Source organism: Acipenser ruthenus, chromosome 25 (genome assembly GCF_902713425.1).
Source record: "Acipenser ruthenus chromosome 25, fAciRut3.2 maternal haplotype, whole genome shotgun sequence".
Lineage (NCBI taxonomy): Eukaryota > Metazoa > Chordata > Actinopteri > Acipenseriformes > Acipenseridae > Acipenser > Acipenser ruthenus.
In genome coordinates this window covers 24087998-24100785 of record NC_081213.1, presented here as the reverse complement: position 1 = coordinate 24100785, position 12788 = coordinate 24087998, and the positions used below count along the sequence as shown (strand labels likewise).

At 36.8% G+C, this 12788-nt stretch overlaps 1 protein-coding gene across 3 annotated transcripts in view; it reads left to right on the top strand.

The window, feature by feature from the left end:
* LOC117971363 (calcium/calmodulin-dependent protein kinase type 1-like) overlaps positions 1–7296 on the top strand; it is a 53988-nt gene extending 46692 nt beyond the window's left edge. For all 3 annotated transcript variants that reach the window (XM_058999734.1, XM_034919567.2, XM_034919568.2), the window contains exons 6-12: positions 545–671; positions 858–933; positions 1350–1462; positions 2456–2534; positions 2753–2840; positions 3492–3630; positions 4486–7296. In XM_058999734.1, the coding sequence (XP_058855717.1) occupies positions 545–671; positions 858–933; positions 1350–1462; positions 2456–2534; positions 2753–2840; positions 3492–3630; positions 4486–4589 (726 nt within the window). In that variant the 3' untranslated portion in view covers positions 4590–7296. The remainder of the gene's footprint in view (positions 1–544; positions 672–857; positions 934–1349; positions 1463–2455; positions 2535–2752; positions 2841–3491; positions 3631–4485) is intronic.
* The last annotated feature ends 5492 nt before the right edge of the window (positions 7297–12788 follow it).

The window sequence follows — 12788 nt, the reverse complement described above, 5'->3', positions numbered from 1 at the left end:
TATAATGGGCCTGAAGGAACGATAGCCTGGCCGTATTGTCTGTTGTAACTGATTCTCCCCCGGCTACTTATCAGGTGGCTTGTTAGCCTATATAAATAATTGAAATACATTTGATGAAAATGGGACAGTGACCTGCTTACAGTGGGATGTATCTACAGCTATGGCCATTTTGCTTCATAAAGTCTAATGAAACCTGCTGAGTAATGTTATGTTAACATATTGAATTACATACTGCTTTGTAGTTTTCCAGATTCTTAACGAAAAACGCAATTTGTGGCCATTATTTTAAAGCGTTACATTTTTTTAGCATTGTCTTTTGATATATAAAATCTAAAAAGATCTTCAACAGAAAAAAGAGGGACCAGTGATTGTACTGTTAGTGCCACTATAGGAAGTAATACAAAGCTTGATTAATCAGGTTTTGCCATGCTAAGTAAGGCAGCACAAGGTGTCTTCCCACATCCTGGCTCAGTCTGCAGGCTGCAGTCCTAACCGGTCGGCTACACCGCCCCTCGGTAACATTGCTTGTATTGTCCACTTCTAGCCAGAGAACCTGTTATACTACAGCATGGATGAAGACTCAAAGATCATGATCAGTGACTTTGGATTGTCAAAGATCGAAGGGTCTGGAAGTGTGATGTCCACAGCCTGTGGGACTCCAGGATATGTGGGTATGGATTATTATTATTATTATTATTATTATTATTATTATTATTATTATTATTATTATTATTATTATTATTATTAATAATAATAAAAACAAAATATACAGGAAATGTTAAACATTCAGTATTATATAACATTATGTTGGTGATATTTAGAATAGCCTGTAATGCTCATCTCCCTGTGTTTCGTAGCACCTGAAGTCTTGGCTCAGAAGCCGTACAGTAAGGCAGTGGATTGCTGGTCTATAGGAGTCATTGCCTACATCCTGTGAGTAGCCTCTGTCTGTCAGTATGTCCCAGCATGATCTCTGAGAATATCTGCACTGAGAACTAACATCCAATGACCACAAGCTGGTAGAAATACAACATCTACTCTGTTAAATGACCTGAAGTCGTACTAGGTTGCAGAAGAGTCCTACAGTCATATGCCAAGATATGCAAAAAAAAAAATCTGTTATAAGGAAATAATCCTTCAACGTATGACTATCAAGAAAGAGTGCAAATGCCACTTTTTCTGGCAGTTTAGTAATACTTGAATTAAATGCATATGTTATAACCTCACAAATAGGTATATGGTGCATCTCTAATGAGCCATATAGCCCCTTGTATATTTGAAACACTTGGTTTTTCAAATCTATTGTACCTATATGAAACTGAATCTCATCACAGACTTTCCTTCTGCAGTTTGTGTGGTTATCCCCCGTTTTATGATGAGAACGATGCCAAGCTTTTTGAGCAGATACTGAAAGCAGAATACGAGTTTGACTCTCCATACTGGGACGATATCTCAGATTCAGGTAAGTTTGGTTTTTAATATGATTGGTTTGTTGGTGAAGTTTGTAGTTACTCCCCACAGTATTTCTGCCCTGTCAGTTGTAGTATGAACTGACATTGTCTAAATCTAATGTAGCTTTTACATTCAGAAGTCTTTTATTAGTCCCCTTCCATTTAGGAAAGCAGAGGTAATTGCAGCCAAATATTTCCTCTGACACTGTTGAGTAATGTGCTATTTTGATAGCTGTAATAATGTAATAAGGTTTAGAAAATGGACTGTAAAAATTGAGTTGCTATATAGAGTATATATTATATTTAGGGCATCTGTTTTCCGTTTTTTATTAATTTCATTTTTTGGTGCTTATTTTGAGCTATCTTCGAGTTATATGTGAACCGATTTTATATACTGTATTAAGTGATTGTTTTTGTTTACTGTAATATCAGTAATATGTATAGTAACTCGACAGTACTTGCACACTTCAATTGTACCTTCTTTCCTTTGCTGTCTTCCACAACGAAATCCTTATGGTCACAGGCACATTCTTCTGGGGTTTTTGTGTGTTTAGACATTTCGCCACTATTTGCAGTTCTGTTTTAAATTCCATGAGCGTGTAAGTACTACCTATAGTACTGTAATATAGCTTTAAATCTCACCAGCAAGAAGATCTCGTTTTAAATCTAGCAAGTGTGTACAATCCTCCATTAGAAATGTAGGAATTTGCTGCCCCTCGGTAGTTGGGATGGGTTTAAAGTATTCAGAACGAATCAATGCGAGATACAAGTCAGGAAGGAGGGATGTTGCCTAACTGCACTTTTGTGGGTATTTTATTTATTTATTTCACATGGAAAGGGGTCAGAGTCAACGTGAATTGAGTAAACATTTCCAGTGTTTTTACGGTGTTTATTGGATATACACCAATTAAAGTTTTTATACAAAAACTACGTTTTATTGGTTTGTATCAGTTAAAAACGAAAATCAGATGCCCTAATTGCATGATTTATTTTTTTATTCCCAGCCAAAGACTTCATTGTTCACTTGATGGAGAAGGACCCGAGAAAGCGGTACACTTGTGACCTGGCACTGCAGCACCCCTGGTACGATAGACTGGATTTATTTTTGTGTAACTATTTGCCAAAGAATCATTGAATAAGATCAATGAAGGAATTCGGTTTTTGTTTTTGTGTTTTCCAGTAGGTGTGAAAGTAGGTTTTGTTTTAAATCATCACTGAGTTGAATTCAGCCTATGCGCTGTTGCATGCTTGGCATGTGAAAGGGGAACGATCACAGTGATGTGTGTCTTTGTCTTCTGAAGGATTGCTGGAGACACCGCTCTGGACAAGAACATCCACGAATCTGTCAGTGCTCAGATTAAAAAGAACTTTGCCAAAAGTAAATGGAAGGTCAGTCTTATTCAGTAGTTAATTTAACACATTTCTAACCAGGTCCATCCACTGGGCTGGAAGTTAGTCTGTGGCTAAGTTTGTTTTAATGCATTCACAGCCTATTGTGCCCTATATCACTGGCACATACAATAATATAATATAGCCTCACACTTCATTTATTACATCCATTTACACAAGTTAAGTGTATTAGGATCATGTTGACCATTTAATGAGTACATTCTGGCTGGTAACTAACCAGTCGTCTGAATTGTATTGAACTTTGCATTTACATGTATTCAAAGAGGTTACATACAGCATCCTGAGAATGAACACGCTTACAGTTTTGTGAAATGGCTATGAAAGGATTCACCAGTTAGCTTGCATTGTACGTTTTGAGACATTAGATGCAGGAAAACTACCGGTAACCTTTCCTTTGGAGGACTGATGAGCCTTTTAGTAAAACTAAACCCTACCAACATTCTTGAGTAAACAAGCCTTATTTCTTAGCCTTGGTCAATTCGCTTCTAGTCATGATGAAATTCTCTCATACACCGATGATCACAGATTCCTAACCCTGTAATAGAAACCTTTGCTGTTTATGATCTCCTGTCCCAGCTGGTTCTATAGGTTAAGGAATGAATGGCATGTCGATCTGTGTTTCTCCTATAGCAAGCGTTTAATGCCACGGCTGTCGTGCGTCACATGAGACGGCTGCAGCTGGGCACCAGTCAGGAGGGTCCAAGCCAGAACACGCCCAGCAGCCCCAGCCATGGGGAGCTGCTGGTGCCAGAGGGGGGCGAGGACAACGGTGAGTGAACGTGTATCGGAAGGGGCATATCCATTCAGCGATTTATGCACCATCTTTAAGGAACACTGTGCCCATAGTTGTCAGGATTCTGCCACTTGTTTTTCCTGGCCAAGGTGCCATGGCTATAACATAAATATATATTTTTTTCTTAGTACAAATTATATCCATCCATGAATCGTTCATAATTCATTCAATAGATTTGACCACTGGGTGCTGCTGTTGTTTTAGCAGGTGTACAGTTAGACCTTTTTATTCAAGGCTGTGCGTACCATTCTAACTAGCTCACTGGTGTGAGTCTTATTTTGTGAATTAACCTGGAATGATTTGCTCAAGACAAAAAATTAGTCAGTTTAATATTAATACTTTATTCCACTTCAAAATCAGCATGCAATACGAAAAAGGCATTACGTGTGCAGAATTACCATTTTATGAGACAAACAGGTGTGCAGTCTTCATTCATCTAGTCTAACAAAAATCCCTAAACAAGCCTTTTTATACGTAACCTGTGGTTACATCGTTCTTCAACAATTCTTTCTTTTGTAACTTTTCTCCTTTACAGCTTTGATATCCTCTTGATCCTTCTAATAATCCGACACACACCCTGCTAATAAGACATAGTACTATTACAGATTACAACAGGAGAGTATAAGACACAGACAGCCTCCAGATATCATACCCAGATAAGGAATGCGTCCGCTATCAGTAACTTCCCACAAGCTTACCTTTACATTGAATTTAAGGAAATACACAGACGAAGCATAGCAATATATAAAATAGAAAATAATATTACAAAAACACCTTGCCTTCTAACAGGTATATGACGTAAAACTATTTCTCTTTGCTTTAAAATTCCAGGGTCACACTGCGATAGGAAGTGTTCAGAGAAATCAGAGGAGAGCACAGAGCATGACGTGCTGCCAAACTGCACCTTCCGCTGTCATCAAGCCAGCCGGGTCTGAGCACAGAATCTGCACTCCCACAATCATTAAACACTGGAGCCCGGAATCCCAGTCTGGCCAGGAATAGAGTTATACCAGCACCCTCCAGCAGGGGGAGGTGCTGTTAAAAGAATACAGGGTGGGGAGGGAGAATTTGCCAATGATGTAAGACGCTGGAGGGAACATTGTTTAGGTTGGGGTTTGGGGTATAGGGATTGTTTGATGGAAAGGGTATTGTGGTAAAAAAAAAAAGTCTCTGAAAGGTTATGGTTAGGGGTTTATTTTTTTAAAGGCTTATTTTTATTTTTTACTCATTACTATTTGTATTGAATTTTTTGTCCATTAGCCAGGATATTTTCCAATTAATCAAAGGTAGCGGTAGTAGTGACTAGCACAAATTAGAGATGTATTATACGCGAAAACCTTCATTCCCTCAAATTGGAATGCATTAAAGACAAAAAATAGAATACAAAGGAAAGTAAAATGCTAACAGTGAACCCTGTCCTCAACCTGTGGTCATCTGGTCACCATCTAATAAACAGAGATAGGAGAGGCCACATGTACCAGCATAAGCCATCTAATCCTTTCTCTCTTCATCGCGGCAGTGATAGGGTGCATTCAAGTTATAATTGGGATTAATAGGGGTCTAACAGTGGATTTTCTTGAATATAAGTGTTCATCGAAAATACAGTAATTAAAACCATTTTTAAAAAATGCATTTAAAATACTGCAGTTGTATTAAAATCCTAAGTAGTCTGCCATTTTCTCAGTCCTGCTCTCAGTTCCCCAGTGCCTTGCAAACAGCAGTTTTCTTGTTGCTGCACTAATAATTGGTCTTCTAACTTAAATAGTTGGGATGATATTGAAAATCTTAAAAATTCAATTAACAGTGATAGTTTATGAACAGTTTTAAAACAGATGTGTTTTTTTATTATTTTTTAAAGTATTTTAATTGAAATGTTTTTAATCAAAGTAACATAGGGATTTTTGTTAAGAATTCCAGGTGGAGTTGCTTCTCAAATAGGGTGGCCTTTACCGTTTTCCATAATCTGATGACAAAAAGCAAATCCATAACATGTGCCCCTAGGAAGAATTATTTTGGTCTTTGGAATGATAACCAAATCTGGCACCCATAATCGGATACTACTTCTTCCACTTAACCCCACCAAAGGGCTTCTTAAAAAGTGGTGCCTGGACAAAAAGTCCAGCCGGAAGTGTCTAGGAATGTACTGTATGTCCTTCTTGCTAGCTAACCTGAGTTCTTCCATACCTTTTCCTCATTTAACACTGGGGTACTCCCTTAGTCATACTCCCTTTTCATCAGCCTTAATTCTTAATGAGGAGAATCAGGTGTTGACATAAAAAAACAACTTTCTCTGTCACGCACATATCAGTAAGTGTACACACCAGTTTTCCCTTCTGGTCACATAATCCACAGACTGGGGGCCAATCCCCCGTACACCAAATGGACACCAATGCATTACGTTGATTTTTTGAAACTCGGGGCAATTTCAGTTCTAATAGGTGTGACGAGATCTGTGAAAAGGAGTTCACAAGTTAACTTGTAATAATCCTGTAAGAGGTTTGGAACTATAGTTTTGTGGCCATTTATTATATTATCCCAAAACTGATAACCTGCTATTTACTTATCACGAACATCAGTCTTTGCCCCCCTCCCCTGTCATGCCCAGTCACTCACCCAACACTTTTTATTATTTCAATTTAAAACCACCTTGGCCATACACTGATTGTATGGCAGTGTACTTGTGTGGTCTACGGTAATATCACACTACAGAACAAGTTTGTACAAAATAGTAATTTTGTAATACTAATAATAATTAGAATACATTCTATAGTTTGGGTTGATTAAACTACTTCCAGAATAGTTCCTTTGATATGACAGGTACACCTCATTAGGGGAGTCTGCTTTTTTTCATACTGCAGAGATCTTCAGTCATACTTGGCCTTGAACATTTAAATCTAGTGCGGTTTGTCTCTGAATTTCTTTGCACTTCAAGCACAAAACGTTTTTGCATGTTGTTGCTTCTGTAAGCCATTTGAGTACATCGCCAAAAAATATTTTTCTTAAGTAGGTTATAAATGCTGCTATTTATGAGCCAAGTACTTAAAATGTAATATCCATGAATATTATTCAGTCGTTTGTATTTCAGACATTAACACTGATTTACCCCAAGTCAAACAGCTTCATATTAATCCCTTGTCATTTTTGTGTGTCATCAGATAACTAAACTATTGTTGACTGTTTTAATACTTTTTTTGTCCTGTGTAAAATAAATAAACAAATAAATACATACTTGCATAAATAAATAAATAACATGTATAACATATGATATTATATTTTAGGTTAGGAATACATTATGTCACAATCATTTACACTGGCAAATATATAACTTAGTTTCAGCCAAATTAACTGGAATGTGTTGCATATTACAGGAAAATATGTCATTATTGCTGAAGGTCAGATTGATTGAAATATGACAGAAGCAGCAGGCTTAAAAAGCAAAGTATAAAAACACAAAGACAAATAACTGGTTACATGAGTATCATGCATAATAACAGTGATAAATATGCAAAAAATACATTTTTTTGTCTTGTTTTTTTTTTGTATTTTTTTTTGTTTGTGTAGTTTTTATTTTAAACTCTGAAATGCCATTCCATCTGTAAACACTTTTATTAAAGAATGTTAATGAATGATTTTTAATCCTTATCATTGTATTATTTCATTATTTCACCTTTTTTGTTTTTAAATTCCTTTCATGTGAATTGTTTTTGTTCCATGGGTTCTATGGATTCCTGAGCCCAAGTCCAATCAGCTCACTTTAGTTAATTGACTGCAGGCATACCAGACGTATAGATACGCCCTTACATTATGGAAACAGAGTTTTATGTGCATATTATGACTGTTTATTAGAGCCCACGGAAGTTGTAATTGTTAATTAGTATGTTGGAATAATTTTCATTGCAACAAAGTAATTAAATATCCACTAAAATTAGCACATAATTCATAACTTGTTATAGGATTATATGTACAGTACATAGCTCATATCATTTTAAACATAATTATCCTTTTAAACATAACACATTTTAATTTGTTAACATGACAGTGGTGTCAAAAGGTAGTTATTACTGTAAGTCCAACAAGTAAAATACATTAAGCATGAAAAGGGATTGTTGATTCAGGCTGACGGTCAGTTAAATATTGACAGACGCTGATTGTCCTACCTATTTCCAAACTTACCAAGTTCCCATTGGCCACACAATCCTCATTATACAGCATACTCTTTAGTGTGGCCATGTAACAAAAAAAAAAAAAAAAACTATACAGAAACAAACCAAAACAACCTCACAAAAATGTGCATTGTTGTTTGTTAATATAGGTTTATACCTTCCAGTTCTGACCACTAAGTCATACTAACCCTCTGACTCACTATCTGCTATATCTACTAAACAAAGTGGCTGAGGGAACTTTCCTTTCTAGTTCAGTTTTCATTTCAGCGCTTTCTGGCACAACCATGGCACGGTTCAATTTACAGATACAATATCTTAAAAGACATGGTTTCAGATGAGGTATCTGTGGTATCAAGGCGTGGCTAGTTCAGTGTTGTGCAGGACCTGTATGATTGTACCTTGTGCTGTGATTCCTCCCTTTCGAAGTCCATGTGTCGTCCCGTTAGGGCCCTGCCACTCCTGATGGAGTGCTTGCATGTTCTGCTGGAACTCTTGTGGAATGTTCTTCAGTTCCACTCTTTATTCCGTGTCAGACTGGGTGCTGAGAGTTCTGATTATCTGCATGTTTTAGCAGGACTTTCTGAAACGAGAAAAAAGAAAACAAAGCTTCTATTTTATGGCCGTTTCTTGTAAAAAAAAAATAATTAAATAAAAAAATTAAAACAATGGAAATTGAGAGATTTCTGCTGCATATCTTGATATTGTATAAAACTCAAACCTGGTTGTGTAGCTTCTGGCAAGTCTGTGGTGGCATTTTGTTTGGCTGTACACCAGAGAGACCTCCAGAGATAGGCTCTTTCATTGGGAGGGAGAGAGGGGGGTGGGGACTCAGGGCAGGGGGGGCATCAGGGGTAAGATCCACGGCAAACAAGAACCACTGACACACAGATTTACTTGGATCCCTTTAATAAAAAGGATGTGTGTTTATCAATATATGATTGCAGCTACATCTATTTTTCTTTATTCTTACACCTTCCGGCTAAACATTGGCTAAAGAATGGTTTATGTGAGAAGCCCATGATTTTAGTTGTTTAAGTGAATCAGAGATTCACACTGTAGATGATTCAATTCAATGTGATTCTCCTGAACAGTGTCTGGTTAATGTACTCAGGAATTTAGTAGATTGAAAATGCATCACAATTCACATGTTTCTTTGTAATTAATAATAATATCTGCTGCTCCCCTCCCCAGGTTTATAAGCACTAGTTTTGAGAATAAACATTCTACTCCACATCAACTTAAATGATAATATCAGACAATCAGAAATGAGGACAAATAACCAAAACAGACTGGCCAATCTGTATTTCTAAAGACGTCTTTCACAGAATTATGGAAACGAAATGCAACACAGGCTACAGCAGAGATAGTGCAGACTAAACCTCATTCAGAACAGCCCTGCAACCCTAACCCTCCTAAGTAGGACCCAAATTGTACAGAGTTAGAGAAACTAGCAAGATTTTTACTGACAGCTCCCTCCCTACAAAAGAGCCATCTCGTCTTCCTGTGCCACGACCGCAGAGTGATTTCATTTTGTGCTTTTTGTTTGCTAATGCTGTGCACAGTATCTCTCGTGAAAGAAGTGTTAATCTAATGTTTGCATGACCTGTTTTAAAGGTGTGTATTTATTACAATAAAAAATGGATTATATGTTGTAAAGCAATCTTGAAGCGAGGAATTTTCACATCACAAGCCTTTTGTTTACTGGAAGATTACATACACTGGTACCTAGAAAGAAAATATGTTAACTTTTTTTTAGAATAGCTGGGTTATACGTTGGCATGCTAGTAACTATATATGTATGAGGATCCGCAGTGAATTTTCTAGCATGCTAGTTATGTATACGTACTGGCCATCATTTCTTATGAAGGATATGACATTAAAAAAAAAAAAGTCAAATGTTAGTCCAACTGAAGTACCACATCTCCTTTCCAGCACTATGCAGTATGTGTGGTAGGGGTCCTGGCTGTACATAGTTGTACTGCTGGGTTGAGACAGGGGAACAAGGTTGTCAAGTATCTTACCTGCAGGGTGCAGATAATACATCACTGGCTAACATATGGGACAGTTACGGTATTTTCTTCACCCCTCTGTCTAGCCTTGGTACAAGTACAGCATCACCTACTGAGATGTTGTTTAAATCAAGGGTCAGACTTCTGGACCATGATGTCAGCTGTGTCACTACATCAGTGGCGTGCAGTAAGCACTGAAATACTCAACACTGATGGATTTTCTGCTTTGGACACGCTTTCTAAAATATGTGAAAACACTGCTACATGTGTGAAAGGGTTATGTGTGTACTGTGCCAGTGCTGTTTTCTGAAAAAAAAATGTCAGCTGTGAGACTGTATACTGTACCAATCATGAACCTGCTGGAAAAGAGTTGTGACGCCTATGTGTTTGTATGTTCTTGTTATCTACTTCTAATCGCAGCGAGAGAGGTTTCTTGCACGTTTGTCATTTTTGTATGATCCACAAAGAATGCTAGAGGAACAATTCTCAACCCGATTACAGGTATGTTGCAGTCGCATGGAAAGGGGATTATTTAAGCTGCTGATATAGGTTTAAAGATTTTATTGGTAATGTGAATTTTGATATTTTAAGATGACACTTAGCGTAGTATAGTTGCCACTCTTACTGTAGTTTCTAATGGGGATTTCCCTTATAATTTGCAATATAGGGCCTATCATGTTGTTGTGGGGCTTATTTGAGGTTTGAAATACTTATTTGAAATAAATAAAAAATACGTTGGTAAAAATCATAAAATAATTTAACAAAAGAAACAAATACCAAATGCTAACCCCCCCAAAAAAGTGTCACATTTTATTCTCATTTCAAGGAACTTTGCACATGCAAGGCAGAGTAGATTCTTGCCTTAAAAAAAGGAAATTGTTTATGCAAAATCTCTGTAAAGGGCTTACTTGTAGAAATGAATAGTATTAGATATTTCTGAATCTGGCCATTACATTCTAGAACTTAGTAGACCATTTTGTCCAGTAAAAAGCTCGGTTTGTGAATGTTCCTCTCTTTAATGGCTTCTCTATCATTTCCCTTCTGTTTTTATCTTGCTAATTTTACTGAAAAAATATCAGTATAATATTCTCTTTTTTGTAAAAGCTGTTCTGAGCTACTAATGTATGGATGCAATGCATCGTGGGTTATTGAATATTACTATGGATTACTGCTCAATATTAAAGCCAATGATTTGTACCTTTGAAGATTTGTTAATGGCCAGTAAAATAAAACTTCCTTGTCTATGCACTGTGGTTTTCGTGACTTTTCAGACATGTAGTTATAAACAAGCTTTTTTTTTTTTTTTTTTTTTTTTTTTAATTTACCAGCTCATTTAACTTTTCTGTGGGGTTTCCAGTCCCTGTTACTCAAGTAATCGTGTTTGGATAATTTAAGGGAATATTGCGTTCCCGCGTGCCAGAGTACCTCTAAATATGCAGGCAAGCATGCTCACAGGAAACAGGACAAACCCAATTCTTCATTTAAACCATCAGGCTGCATAGTTTACTGATATAAAATTAATTTAGATTCACATTGTAGAAGTCTTTGTACTTTCCATGTTCGGTTTGTGTTCAATAAACGTTGGTTATTTTCTCTACATAACATCACAGTGTTTGTTTTCAGTAGTGACAAAAATACAAGACAAATGACCCATTAGCTTTACGTTTACATGCTATATATTTAACTGGTTTGCAGCAAGTGGCAAGGGCACTAGTAGATGCAAACGCACCGTTCTGTCGTGTACATGACGTCATCATCCTCTTACAACCAATTAAGTTGCTGTTTGAGCTGGCGTGTAGTTTGAATGACTGGAGCTGCTACCAATCAAACTGCTGTTTTGGCCGCGCGCAGTATGAATGTAGGTGTGTTGTGATTGTGAAATGTACTTTCTCTTAGTGGTTAAAAGACGTGGAATGTTTACGTCAGGTGATAAGCACCGCTCCAAAATAAATACAGTAAGTTGTTTTTTTAAATACCTACTTATATAAATAATGAACAATTATAGTGACGATTAATATCATACAAAACAATGCTTGTTTCGTCATTCATTTTTGCATAATACTTGGGTTAGAATTCACAGTAGCATACATGTAAGTGCATTGAAATCCGTATGATGTTTTCTCCAGCTTCTGATGTTACCAAAAAAAAAAAAAACACGTAATACCGGTGTACAACAGATTTGGCATGGCAAACTGACCTTTGCGTCAGTGTTGTGCTGTTTTTTTCTGTATCTTCGCCGATCACCATATAAGCAGCACAAGGTCTAGCTTCCCCACACACTGCCCTGTGTTATTTGGAAAAAACATGTCCCATTTTAAATTCAGTTTGAGTACAAAGGTGAAAGTATTATTAAAATTGTACTAAAATGAAACTAGTTGATTTTTTTGAAAAACGTTCAACAGCAAGACTTCACCCTAATAAAAAGAATATGGACTTATTAAACAAGCTAGTATAATAGTCTTAAAACAACGTGAAGCTGACCATGGCTGCGATCCCATGGGGTCACTGCCAGTTATCCCCGTGTTGTTTTCGTACTCAGGACCAAAATCTACCGCAAGAGAGTTATAAAAACAACTAAAGTAAATACTGCAGCAGAAGCTACCTCAAACTGTTACTCTTGGAACTGAACAAAGATCTGTGCAGAAACACATCAACAATCTGTTATGCATATTAATATATCTGCTTTATCACACATAAACAGAAAGGTTCTCAGTCTATCGAAGTCCATGCCAACAGACGCATGTGCCTGTTTTATTATCAGAGACTATGGCAAATCACTCGATTTATACCAGCAGACCTGATGCAGAGGAACTTTTATATAGTCTACATAAAAACAATAAAGTGAAAAGGGTTTTACATATGTAACCCTAAAATATTATAAGTATTATATTATCTGTGCCAAGAATATTTCTCGGCGCGAATGTATTGGATAATGTAAATCATAACTTTTAGTTTGTTGTCC